The 12,480-nt window shown below is 41.0% G+C and overlaps 1 protein-coding gene across 1 annotated transcript in view; it reads right to left on the bottom strand.

Annotated features, from left to right (window-relative positions):
* Positions 1-347: 347 nt before the first annotated feature.
* LOC132829138 (guanine nucleotide-binding protein subunit alpha-11-like) overlaps positions 348-12,480 on the bottom strand; it is a 34,771-nt gene continuing 22,638 nt past the window's right edge. The window contains exons 3-7 of the mRNA XM_060846466.1: positions 12,032-12,186; positions 7,373-7,501; positions 5,928-6,057; positions 3,741-3,894; positions 348-2,583 (exon numbers count right to left, since the gene is read on the bottom strand). Coding sequence (XP_060702449.1) covers positions 2,396-2,583; positions 3,741-3,894; positions 5,928-6,057; positions 7,373-7,501; positions 12,032-12,186 — 756 coding nt within the window. The 3' untranslated portion in view covers positions 348-2,395. The remainder of the gene's footprint in view (positions 2,584-3,740; positions 3,895-5,927; positions 6,058-7,372; positions 7,502-12,031; positions 12,187-12,480) is intronic.

The following is a 12,480-nucleotide window of genomic DNA, read 5'->3' as shown; positions in this document are numbered from 1 at the left end:
TAATTTTCACTATCATTATAGACAAAATCGTTTTATGTTAAATTCCTTTATCTTATTTATTTATCAGTTGTGAATAGCAATAATTTGCATTTATACGTTGCTACCTTTAGTAAAGTTAGGTCAAAGACAGAAATTACTGGAGAAACTCAGTAGGTCTGGCATCATCTGTAAGGGCAAAAGCAAAATTAATATCTTGTCACAGTCACCCTTATTTAGGATTCCTACTGTTCACAGTTTCTGAGTTTCTCTAATAATTTCTTTTTTTCTTTCAGATTTCTAGAATCTGTCATTCTTTTAGTTTAGTGGAATTAGGTCTGTTTTATTATCAATTTGAAAATTTTCTCAGCTCACTACAATCAAACAGGACCATCAAAATGTTGGTGAGTAGAACTTTTTCAACCATGCCTCAAACTGACTTTGAAGTTGACTCTGATATCATAACCATGTAATTGTCAATGCCCCTGTACTAAGGCAATCAAAACTGTTACTATTCCTTCGTTGCTCAACTCCCCGCTGAGAGTACAACTACGTGGATAACCAAATAACAATGGGATCTGGCTGGTTTGTGATGTTACTGCAGTCAAATAGCCTGCAAACACTAATTGTCAAGGTTTGACAAATCAGCAATCTGGGCTAGGCAGCTCAAGGGCAGGTGGGAACCATAGCTCAAGAACCTGCTAAGGTAGTCAACTCAGCCATATTAGGGAGATTTAAACAATCCATAGATATGCACATGGATGACTTTGTGTTAGTGTAGGGGGACGAGCTGAGAATAGTTCACAGGTCGGCGCAACATCGAGGACTGAAGGGCCTGTTCTACGCTGTGTTGTTTTATGTTCTTTGAAGAAATCAACACTTCGAGGAGTAGGAGGCAAGGGTAAAAATTGATGCCAAAGTAAGATCTGTGTTATTTTGTAATATGTTCTACAGTCTCAAACTGGAGTGTGTGCTGTCACTGAGTCAGTAGTAGGGGGAATAAGGCCAGCTGGAAATTTCTGACTGCGCGTGAGAGACCTCCCTGGTCTAGAATCAGTGCTGACAGATTTGTTTTATTAATTCATGGGATGTGGGCATCACTAGCCAGGCTAGTATTACTGCCCATCCTAATTTGCCCAGGGGAGCAGTTGAGAGTCAACCACACTTTGAAACCACTGACTGTATAACAGCTCAACACTGTATTCACTTCATTCCTATTAAAATGATGTTGCCCGTCACTTTTGTTCTCCCCAGGAATTAAGCGTTAGTTTCCAGGAGACTGCAGCAGGCAACATGAGATGAAGATCATGGGGTTGCTAAAAATAGTAATGTTTGCTTCTTGTTTTCTTTGAAAACTTTTATTATTTCTAAAACATTGGAGGCTTGAGGCATTATAGCTGTATGCATTAGATTCTTAATCAGGTAACAGATTGCTTATTCCACACCAACTGGAAATTATACAAACAATGAGCTGAAGCGGGTGGCACAGTGGTTAGCACTGCTGCCTCACGACACCAGGGACCTGGTTTTGATTTCAGCCTCTGGCAACTATCCATATGGAATTTTCATAGGTGCTCCAGTTTCCTCCCACAGTCCAAACATGTGCAGGATAGGTGGATTGGCCACGCTAAATTGCCCATAAAGTCCAGGATGCTCAGGTTAGGTGGATTACCCTTGGAAAATACAGGCTAATAGGGTAGGGGTTGAGTCTAGATGGGATGCTCTTCAGAGGAGCAGAATAGACTTGATGGGCCAAATCGCCTGTTTCCCCACTGTAGGGATTCTATGATTTTATGATATATGTCCAAGCAGAGTTGGCAACTCCAGGATAAACACCAAGCTCTGTGTTCTTGAGCAAGAGGGGTGAATTGTGTCACTGGGGATGAGCTACACATCTCAGGCCTGAAGGAAGGTAGCGTCAATTCAGTATTCATTGGGGTGACTTGTAAAGAGTGAGTGACATTCTTTCCTCCTGGCACATGATCCTGAATGTGCTGGGATCATGGTCTCCTTTGCCATTCCCGCCAGTTTACCTCTGATCTTGAGATCACTCAGTACAAACATCCATTCTTGAGTATAATAATTAACCTGGCTTTTAAAGACAAATTATAGATTGTCAAAATCATTGAACAAACCCTTGGAAAATTCATGAAGATATATTACAGTTTCTTCTTCATTTGACCATCCTTCTCCAGTTAATCTTCACTTTAAAGTTTGTTGATCTGTGTGAAGATTAACAGTAATATGATCACAAAAATAGTTCCAGAAAGGTTTCATTTTGGAAATAAGTGCTTTTCAAATCTATGGTGCAACAGCTGAAGAAACACATCATTGATAGGAGTGTTGATATGACTTCTAAGGATTTTTATGTTCTCAGCCAAGCTGTATTGGGAAAGTTAAAGTCACCACTTTTGTCTTTCTACAATAAATCCAGGTCTTGTAAGATTCCAAACAAGACAGTGTCCCTAACATCCAAGTACACTTTGCGGATGTTATCGGTGTCTGTGGCACAGGTGAAGTGTGAGAAGATTCTTCTCCCCTCTTCAACTTGGCGTAGATACATTTTCTCGATAAAGTTCATGGCGGCTTCAGCATTCCATTTAGGTCCTAGAGACAAAGAAAGACAGATTTGCACTTGTCGAGCCTTTGCATTGGTCACCACACATCTCAATATGCCTTAAAGCCAAGGAAGTGTAGTCAGTGTTGTAATGTAGGAAACATGGCATCTAATCCTCCCAAATCCCTGCAAACAGCAACATAACAGCAACCAAATATTTTTTTGGTGGAATTTTCAGAGATGAAATTTGGTCAGAACACCAGGAATAAATCCCCAGCTTCACTTTGAGATAACGACTTCAGGACATCCACCCAAACAAGCAGACAGGGCCTCAGTTTAATAACTGGAAAAACCCTAGGAAGACTGATCTTCCATCTTAGAGTGCATGGTTGTGAAGAACTGATGTTGTAAAGAGGCATCATTGGATCACCGTGGGCACAAGTGTCATTCATGTACATAATGCCCCTTAAGTCTGGAACAACACATTTACAAATCACATAGGGAAAGCCCTGTGAATATGTAGCACTTCAAGAAAGCAGATCACTCCCACTTTCTCAAGGACTATTAGGAATGGGCAATAAATACTAGCATTTCCTGTGAGTCCTCATCCTGTGATGGAATCAAGAGGAAATAAGCGCAAATGGGACCAGAATAATTGTGAAAACTAGGTGGCATTGACATGTTGGACCAAAGAGCCTGTTTCCATGCTGTAAACCTCTGACTCTAAGCACTCTGGATTCCTGACTTGTTGATGTTTTGTTCTCCAGAAACTGGTACAGAAAGAACCATATTCAATTCACTTAGATTGTTCATGTCTGCTTGCACATTAAGGCAATATTGTAAAACAAAACCAGCATTTGCAATCCTGAACCAAGGAAATTAAACTGCCCCAAACTTTCATTAGCTTTACTTATAGCATTCAGAAAATGAGACAAGTAATTTAAAATTTTACAATTTAAGGTATTGTGACACACTGAGGTGCATTCGAGGCATTTTTAAAAATCTGTATTCAGCTGTGGTTTACCTGACCCAGGAGTGTTTGATGCTGACATTGTGTTGCTGAAACAAAGATGTTCCATTCCCAGAACTAATATCATTTACCTTCACATCAAAGGGCACGTATTTAGTCTTATTTTAGTAAAAGAGAAGTAATTGAACAGTGGGGACTCTTACAATGAAAAGCCAAAGAACAATGTTTTCTGCTTACCATCAAATTCATGAAAGTAGTCCACTAAATGCGACTTTCTAATCTTCTCTTCCAAAATATCCTTTTTATTCAAGAACAGGATGATGGATGAATTGACAAAATAGTTGGATTTCAGAATAAAGTGAAAAAGACCCAGGCTCTCCCGCATTCGATTCTGGGACAACAACAAAAATATCACAGCACTTAATTTTTAAGAATCCTTTCAAATTTAAATTTTCTAAATCTTGTGCTTTGTTTTATCCTACCAAGATATAAATATGTTGCATTGAATTAGGATTTAATGTGAGTATGCCAGTGTCCATACTATATTATAATTTGTTTCTATAATCACCTGTAACATTTTTTAAATGCTACAAGCAGAATGTATTATAAATTCCTCAGAATGGAGATCACCCTTGTGACCCTGTCCTGTTAAAGTTATATCCTCCAGCCATTTGAGGAGTTGCTCATTTCATTCACTTTTCATATTGTTTCTTTATACCTCCCCCATTTCGCTCATTCCCAACTAATATTCAGCAGTATCTTTCATTATTTGTGGGTCACTGAACCCTGTTTTCCTATGGAGCATGATGAGGAATCAGTATCCAAGTTGGGACTGAACCATGCACTAAAAATCCAGCCAAATTGTGTTAGCTCAGCTAACCTATTCTCTATTTTGCCTTCTGTAGTTGAAACACATTTCGGCTCTATCTTTGCGTGTGTGGAATGAGCTGACAGATGAAGTGGTGCAGGCTGTTACAATTGCAACGTTTAATGGATGGATATATGAATCGGAAGGATTTGGATGGATATGGCTGAATGCTGGGACTAGATTGGGTGGGACATCTGGTTGGCGTGGATGAGTTGGACTGAAGGGTCTGTTTCCATGCTGTACATGTCTATGACTCTAGCAAAAAGTAATAGACACATTTACTGTCAAGTCAATTCTTTGAAAAGCTTGTTGACGTATGAATAGTACTTCATGAACATACGTATGAACTTGATGCAGAAGTGGGCCATCTGTCTGTTCACTGCCATTCAATGCAAGTGTGACTGATCTGATTGAAAAAAAAGAGAGCTCCTCTGAGAGGCTCAATATTGCACTAGAGCATGAGCTTTGATTTCTTTGTGCTCGAGCCCTAGCGGGACTTGAACCCAGAACCTTGTGATCCAGAGATAAATGTGACTGCAAACTGAGACATGGCTGACACAATCACTTGCAAACCAAATTTAGAGATAAGGAAACAAAAAACAGAAATTGCTGGAAAAGCCCAGCTGGTCTGGCAGCATTTGTAGAGAGAAGTCAGAGTTAATGTTTCGGGTCGAGTGACCCTTCCTCAGAACTAGGTTTTGACCTTCTTGAGTGTGTGCAATGCTGCGTGATCAACAGTGAAGGGGAGGATAGGGATTAAATCAAAATAGAGTTGTGGGGGGAATAAAACACTCCACTCCCTGTGGTGCCCATCTTTCCCTGAAAAGCTCAAGGGTGTTGGTAGACACCTGGGCTCCAATCCCCTGTTAATATTCCACTCTGGGCATTGCCAGGATTTGAACCCAGGTCCCCACTTGGGTCTCTGGATTATGAATCAAGTGATGATACCACTAGATCACTTCCTTCCCATCCCTGTGAATTTTGGTCAGCCTGGGATTCTTGATGGACCCAGGTTAATAACCCCAATTAAGGACCTCATAGTCAACAAGGTCCACATGGTTCCAATCATAACTCTAAACTCTAGCATCAAGAATCTGACTCATTTTCATTTGTACACAATCATTCTTGACAGGCCAGGCTCAAGGCTAAAGTCAAAGGTGGGAATATTTGCTTTTAGCTGACTTAGAGACAGGTTTATAAAGATTTTAAGATAGACTGATCAAAATGGGTCTGTCCCCGAACACGTTAGTTTCCTATTATAGCTTCACTACAATGGAAATGTGTAGTTTATTCAAGTGGGAACATACAAAATCCAGTACGGCCTCAGTTGTGAAGCTAGTAGGTTTGAGGTACTGAACCTGTATTTGAATTTGAAACAAGAGATGGTGATGAGTTCAGTTTTTTGTTACACCTTAAGCTGCCCATTTTATATTGCCTCAGCTAACTGGGATTTTATCTGACATGTACATTTTAAAGTATTGACTAACCAATCCAAACCATGTTAATTTCCAATAGTTCAACAGTGTCCGATGTCATCAGTTTCTCATCAGCCTTACCTCATTCTCACTCTCTTCTAGGACTTGATCATATTCACTGAGAGAGGCCAGGAATATAATCGATATGACTTTCTCAAAGCAGTGAATCCATTTCCTCCTCTCAGACTTCTGTCCTCCAACATCCACTAATCTAAGAATTAAGAAGGTCAATATTTCAATCAGTAACAATTGGCCATGGTGTCCCAAAGCATTTGGTAAGGAAACACATGTAAATTACTGCTCTCTTTAAAGCAGAACCACACTTGATGAGTTTAAATGTGAATCCAGAGAATTCTCAGTTGGCTGTCAAATGTTATTCAATAGATAGGTGAACATGAAAACTAAAGTTTGCAGCAGTTTTCAATGCTCCTTAAATTCCACTGAGCAGCACCAGTCAGATTTCCCACACCTTATTTAATACTCTATTCAATAAATCCAATACAGCTGGTTTTATGCCTGTAATCTGAGTCTTTAATGGAACAGTCCTGGAGCAGTCAGAAAGCACCGGTCAGGAAACTAGACCTGCAACAAACAGGCACCAAAATTGCTGCAGGAACTCCAGAAGTTTAACAACAGCTGTGGAAAGAGAATAGTATTATCCTATTGAGTCCAGTGACCCACAGCCGCCTTCAGAACTGTTCCTGGTTGTTTCAATCTACAGCATTTTGTTTTGCTTTACTTAGACCTGCAGCCCTGACTTTCCATCCTGCAAAGCTAATGAATTGACAGGCATGAGTTTTGGTCCTACCATCTTGGTCTTATTAACCCTTGCTGTTTCAGCACTGATTGAAAGCATGTGTGTTTCAATTATTGCAATGTATTTCTGCTCTGAGATAACCAGATAGCTGACACTTTTGACCTGAGCAGAAATGATCAATTCCACATTTTGTCCAAAAACTATTTTCTATTCACATTAACAATAGCCAACAGGATCTGTCAGCCTCCTCATGCAATGTTTCCCACAAAACCCTGCTTGAATCCTTTCAGTCCAGTTCTGTTATGCTTTTTGTTGCCAATGAAACAATTAAGGTATAAGTGACACAGAAACTGTGATTGCACAGGTGATGGTGCAGAGGAGGTTTACCAGAATGTTGCCTGCGCTGGAAAGTTTTGGTTATATAAAGATATTGGACAGACCTGGAGCAGTTATCCTTACAGGAGATTGAGAAGGGACATTGTTGCGATGTATACAATTATGGTGGACATAGACAAGATAGATAGGAAGACAAAATAAAAACTGAAAGAACTGTAGATGCTGTAAATTAGAAACAAAAATAGAAATTGCTCAAAGCTCAGCTGGTCTGGCAGCATCTGTGGACAGAAATCAGAGTTACTGTTTTGGGTCAAGTGACCCTTCCTCAGAACAGTTGAGTTATTTTTGTGTTATTCTTATAACTTGTTTCACTCAAGTTATTCAACTTTTACTTCTAATAACTTCTTTATTCCACAAAGTGATTTCTGCCTACCTTAAAGTTACTGTATGCATGTTAAATGAATACTCATTGATGCCTGTTGTTGGTACTCGAACCCTCAAGACATCTTGATCTGTTGGGATGTAATCACTGGCTGCAATACGATCAATGTCTGTCAGGTAACTGCAATAGAAATGAACAGATCCCTGTGAGTTAGAGCTTGGGTAGAATTTAGAAGATTTATCAGCAGCTCATTGTGCATCAATGCTATAAGATTGAGGACATTCCGGTGGGCTCATTGTTCAAGGAAAGAAATCATTGGAAAGTTACATCATTAAGAGCTCTACAGTGTGTCATATGATGACAGTCATGTGACCTTCCTAAATTTCATAGTCAGATTAGCTCCTATTTCAATCAATTTATAGAGGAGATGAGGACAACCGTTCTAAGGAGAACTTTCATTAAAAATTAAAGGTGGAACTTATTAAAATGCAGTTCAACTGTAGGAATCTTCCTTTGAAAATGGATCATTCCAAGTCTGTGAAAGTTGGTTAGTTATGTTGCAGATGTATAAAGCTATAGTTACACTTGGAGTTTGTGGTCAATCTGGTTGCCTTATTATAGGAAGGAGGTGGGAGCTTTTGGAGAGGGTGCCAAAGAGGTTTACTTGAGTGTATTTGCTATAAGGATAAAGTGAGGACAGCAGACGCTGGAAATCAGGGTCAAGAGTGTGTTGCTGGAAAAGCACAGCAGGTCAGTCAGCATCCAAGGAGCAGGAGAATTGACATTTTGGACATAAGCCTTTCCTCAGGATTCCTGAAACGTTGATTTTCCTGCTCCTCGGATGCTGCCTGACCTGTGCTTTTCCAGCACCACACTGTACTCTGTATTTGCTATAAGGAGAGGTTGGAGGACAAACTTGGATTGTTTTCGCTAGAGTGTTGGAGGCTGTGGGGCAAGCTAATAGAAATATATAAAATTATGAGGAGCATGGTTAGTGTGGATAGCTGAAACCTTTTTTGCAGGATGGGAATGTTAAATACTGGGGAGACCATAGGATTAAAGTAAAAGGAGAACTTTTAAAGGAGATGTGCAAGACAAGATTTTACGCACAGGGTGGTAAGTGCCTGCAACTTGCTGCCAGGAGAGGTAGGAGGAGGAGATATAATAAACATGTTTAAGAGACATTTAGACAGCCACATGAACAGGCAGGGAATACCCCCGAGGCTCCCAGCCTCATTCCTGATGGAGGGCTTTTGCCTGAAACGTCGATTTTCCCGCTCCTCGGATGCTGTCTGACCTGCTGTGCTTTTCCGGCACCACACTCTCGATTCTAATCTCCAGCATTTGCTGTCCTCACTTTCACATGGAGGAATATAGACCAAGTGCAGGCAGATAGGATTAGTTTAGTATGGTGTCGTGGTCGGCACAGACATGATGGGCCAAAGGGTCTATTCATGTGCTGTACCGTTCTATGCTTACATCTGTTATGTCTCTCAACCAAATTAAAAATCACACGACACCAGGTTATAGTCCAATAGGTTTACTTGGAGTACAAGCTTTCAGAGCATCAGGTAGGTACCTGCCAAAGGAGCAGCGCTCCGAAAGTTCGTGCTTCCAAATAAACCTATTGGACTATAACCTGGTGTTGTCTGATTGTTAACTTTGTCCACCCCAGTCCAACACTGGCATCTCCACATTATCTCTAATCCAAGGCTGTTGGAAACATAAGAAACAAAAAAAAAGTCACTGGGCCTGAAATGTTAATTCTGATTTCTCTCTACCAATGTTGCCAGACCTACTAGGAATTTTAAGCAACTTCTGTTTTTGTGTCTGATTCCCAGTTTCTTGATTTTTTTTTCTGAAATCTGACAGGAGGCTGTTCACTTCCAGTTTTACCAGAGGCAGCTTGGATGGATGGGAATACTGGAACTTGTTCTCCAGAGGTGAGGCCATTACTGAAATAGTTCGGTAAGGTAGCATGGCTTTCCACCAGACATTCTAATCTAATCCCATCTGCCTGCACATGGTCCATATTCCTCTGTTCCCAGCTTGTTCAAGTGTCTGTCTATATGCTTCCTAAAAGTTGCTATTGTATCTGATTCTACCATCTCCCCTGGCAACATATTCTAGGTACCTTCTGAGTACAAGGCAAGTTTTTAACATCTCCTTTAAACTTTCCACCTGTCACCTTAAACCTATGCTCTCAGTATTTTACACTTTTACCCTGGGAAAAAGATTCTTGAGTATCCACACAATCCATGCTTTTCATAAATTTATATACTTCTCTCTGGTCATGCCTCAGCCTCTGACACCTCAAACAAAAATGATGCATATTTGTCCAACCTCTCCTTATAGCTAATAGACTCCATCCAGGCTATATCTTGAAAAGCTTCTTTTGCACCCTCTCCAAATTTTCCACATCCCTCCTATTGTGTGATGACTGGAGCTGCACACAATACTCCATGTGGCCTAAAGTTTCATACAGCTGCAACATAACTTGCCAACATTTATACTCAATGACTCAATTAACTGGCCACTGGCTGGTAAGCCAACAAAAAACACAGCAACTCAATGTATGTGCACCTCCACAAGTCCACGTCCCTAAATTTCTGTTCCACCATGAACTTTTCCCCTGCTCTCTGCCTCCAGCCTCAGCCCCTCCAAGCCTCCCCATATATATCAGGGTCACAGGTCAATTTCTAAATGGGTGTCAGTGACTGCTCCACCTGCCCTGATGACTAATCATGCATCATGCTGTTTTCAGGCAGTTTGCTGAGATGGGCAGCAACAACTTTACTGTGTGGGGACCAGCTTTACATAGCACCAATGGGGAAATACAAAAAAGTATGCAAAGCAGCAGCAGGGAATCTACCTGCAGGAAGTGTCGAAAGCTTAAAAATCTGAAAGGAATGAACAAAATAACAACAGCACTACCGCCTCCAGCTTGGCGTGACAGCAGTTTATAATCCCTTTCAGAGAGCACTGCCAACGGCTACCTCCCAACCTGTCACACCCAGCACTCAGGACACTGAGGTAACAGTGTTGATTGACAGGAAACTTCTACAGGGCTTCTAACCATCTCATTTTTTGTATTTGAATGAGGCCACTACCTTGTTCCTGTGGGAGTGCTGACTGCCTAAATTGTGGCTCGGATTCGCATTGGAAGAGGCAAAATACAAATGCCAAACTCTCTGTGATTCTCCTTTCCTGTAAGAGTGAGATGAAAATCCAACCTTTTCTTTCGATTACGGAATTCAGGGAAGCCAATTTCACACAGGGACTGTTGCTGATGTACAAGGACATGGTGGTTCAGATTTAAAATGCTGGACAAAAAAAATAACAGGGGGAATGTGGAAAAGAATTGTGTTTATGCAACAAGGGGTATAAATGAGCTGGAACTAGCTAACTGTGACAGCAGTGGAAAAACAAAGGGAACAAAGAACGGCTCTTTGGCCAAACAAATTTGTGCCAACTCATGACATCTTACTAAACTAAAAACCTATCACCTCGACAGCAGTCCATATCTGTCTATTCCCTGCCTATTCATCGTCTGCCAAGATGCCTTTTAAATGTTGCTACTGTATCTCCCTCCACCACCACCTCCGGCAGTGCATTCCAGCCACTTATCCCCTTCTGTATAAAAAAAGAATGTTTGCCTCCTACATTTCTTTTAAACTTGTCCCTTTTTGCCTTAAACCAATGTCCCCAAGTAATTGACATTTCTACCCAGAGAAAAAGACACCAACAATCCATTCTATCTATGACTCTACCCTTTCAATCTCTACCCTCTAAACCAGGTCACATCCTGGTAAACCTCTTCTGTACCCTCTTCCACAGCCTCTACTTCCTTTTGGCAATGTGAACACCTGCACTGTATACAATATTCCAAATGTGGCCTTACTAAAGTCCTATGCAGCTCAGCAATTTCAAAAGAAGGTTGGATGGGTATTTAAAAGAAATAAACTTGCAGCACGACATGGACCAAGCAAGGCAGTGATGCTTCTTGGATTGCTCCATGGGAAGCTGTCTTTCACATGATGGGCTGAATGGCCTTCCATGCTATAAATGACACTATGATTTTATGATACTCAATAGTTATCTTGGAAGGCCATCAAGCCACATTGTATGAATTAGTTCAAAAGGTAACTTGGTGCAGTTCTGGAGATCAGAATAGAGAGTGTGGTGCTGGAAAAGCACAGCAGGTCAGGCAGTATCCGAGGAGCAGGAGAATCAACATTTCGGGCATAAGCCCTTCACAAGGAATGAAGCTTGTGGGTCGGGGCTGAGAGATAAATGGGAGGAAGTGGGGTTAGGGGGAGTTGATTGGGAAAGCAATAGGTGGATGAAGGTGAGGGAGAAGGTGATAGGTCAAAGGGGGCAGTGATGGACAGGTCCGGAAGGTGGTGTCGAGTTGGAGGCTTTGGGACTAGGATAATGTAGAGGGAGGGGAACTGAGGAAGCTGTTGAAATCCACATTTATCCCATGTAGTTTCAGGGTCCCAAGGCCATCCTTATCTTCTCGTAGCAATTTTGGAGATGCCAGGATAGACAGGCTGGGTACTAGGTGTTAGTTTCAAGCCAAAACACCAATGGAATTGCTAAGGCATCACAGACAGAACAAAAAATAATGTACTGCCATGGTGGTTAATTCAAATTGAAATGTGCACAAGGGAACTTCAGAAATGAGAATAAAAAATAATAAAGGCTTACTAATTTGTAGAGTCAAGCAACTGATACTCCCGACGTCGTTCATAACACATTCTCACTCCTGGATCATTCCATAAGCTTTTAATCGCATCCACATGCTGTTTGTCAAGAGTCGAGACTTTGTAGGCTTCCAAATCCTTTATTTTATACAAATTTTTCTGTTGAATGAAATAAAAATGTGAAGGGTAGCATTAACATAGATCGGATTCCCTGAATGTTGCAGTTAAACAGAAAGACACTAAAGCATCGTAAATGGAGAGTCAAAGAGATGTACAGCATGGAAACAGACGTTTTGGTCCAACCCATCCATGCCAACCAGATATCCCAACCTAATCTAGTCCTACCTGCCAGCACCTGGTCCATATCCCTCCAAACCCTTCCTATTCATATACCCATCCAAATGCCTTTTAAATATTGCAATTATACTAGCCTCCACCACTTCCTCTGGCAGC

Source organism: Hemiscyllium ocellatum, chromosome 28 (assembly GCF_020745735.1).
Source record: "Hemiscyllium ocellatum isolate sHemOce1 chromosome 28, sHemOce1.pat.X.cur, whole genome shotgun sequence".
NCBI classification, from domain to species: domain Eukaryota; kingdom Metazoa; phylum Chordata; class Chondrichthyes; order Orectolobiformes; family Hemiscylliidae; genus Hemiscyllium; species Hemiscyllium ocellatum.
This window is presented reverse-complemented; position numbering and strand designations above follow the sequence as displayed.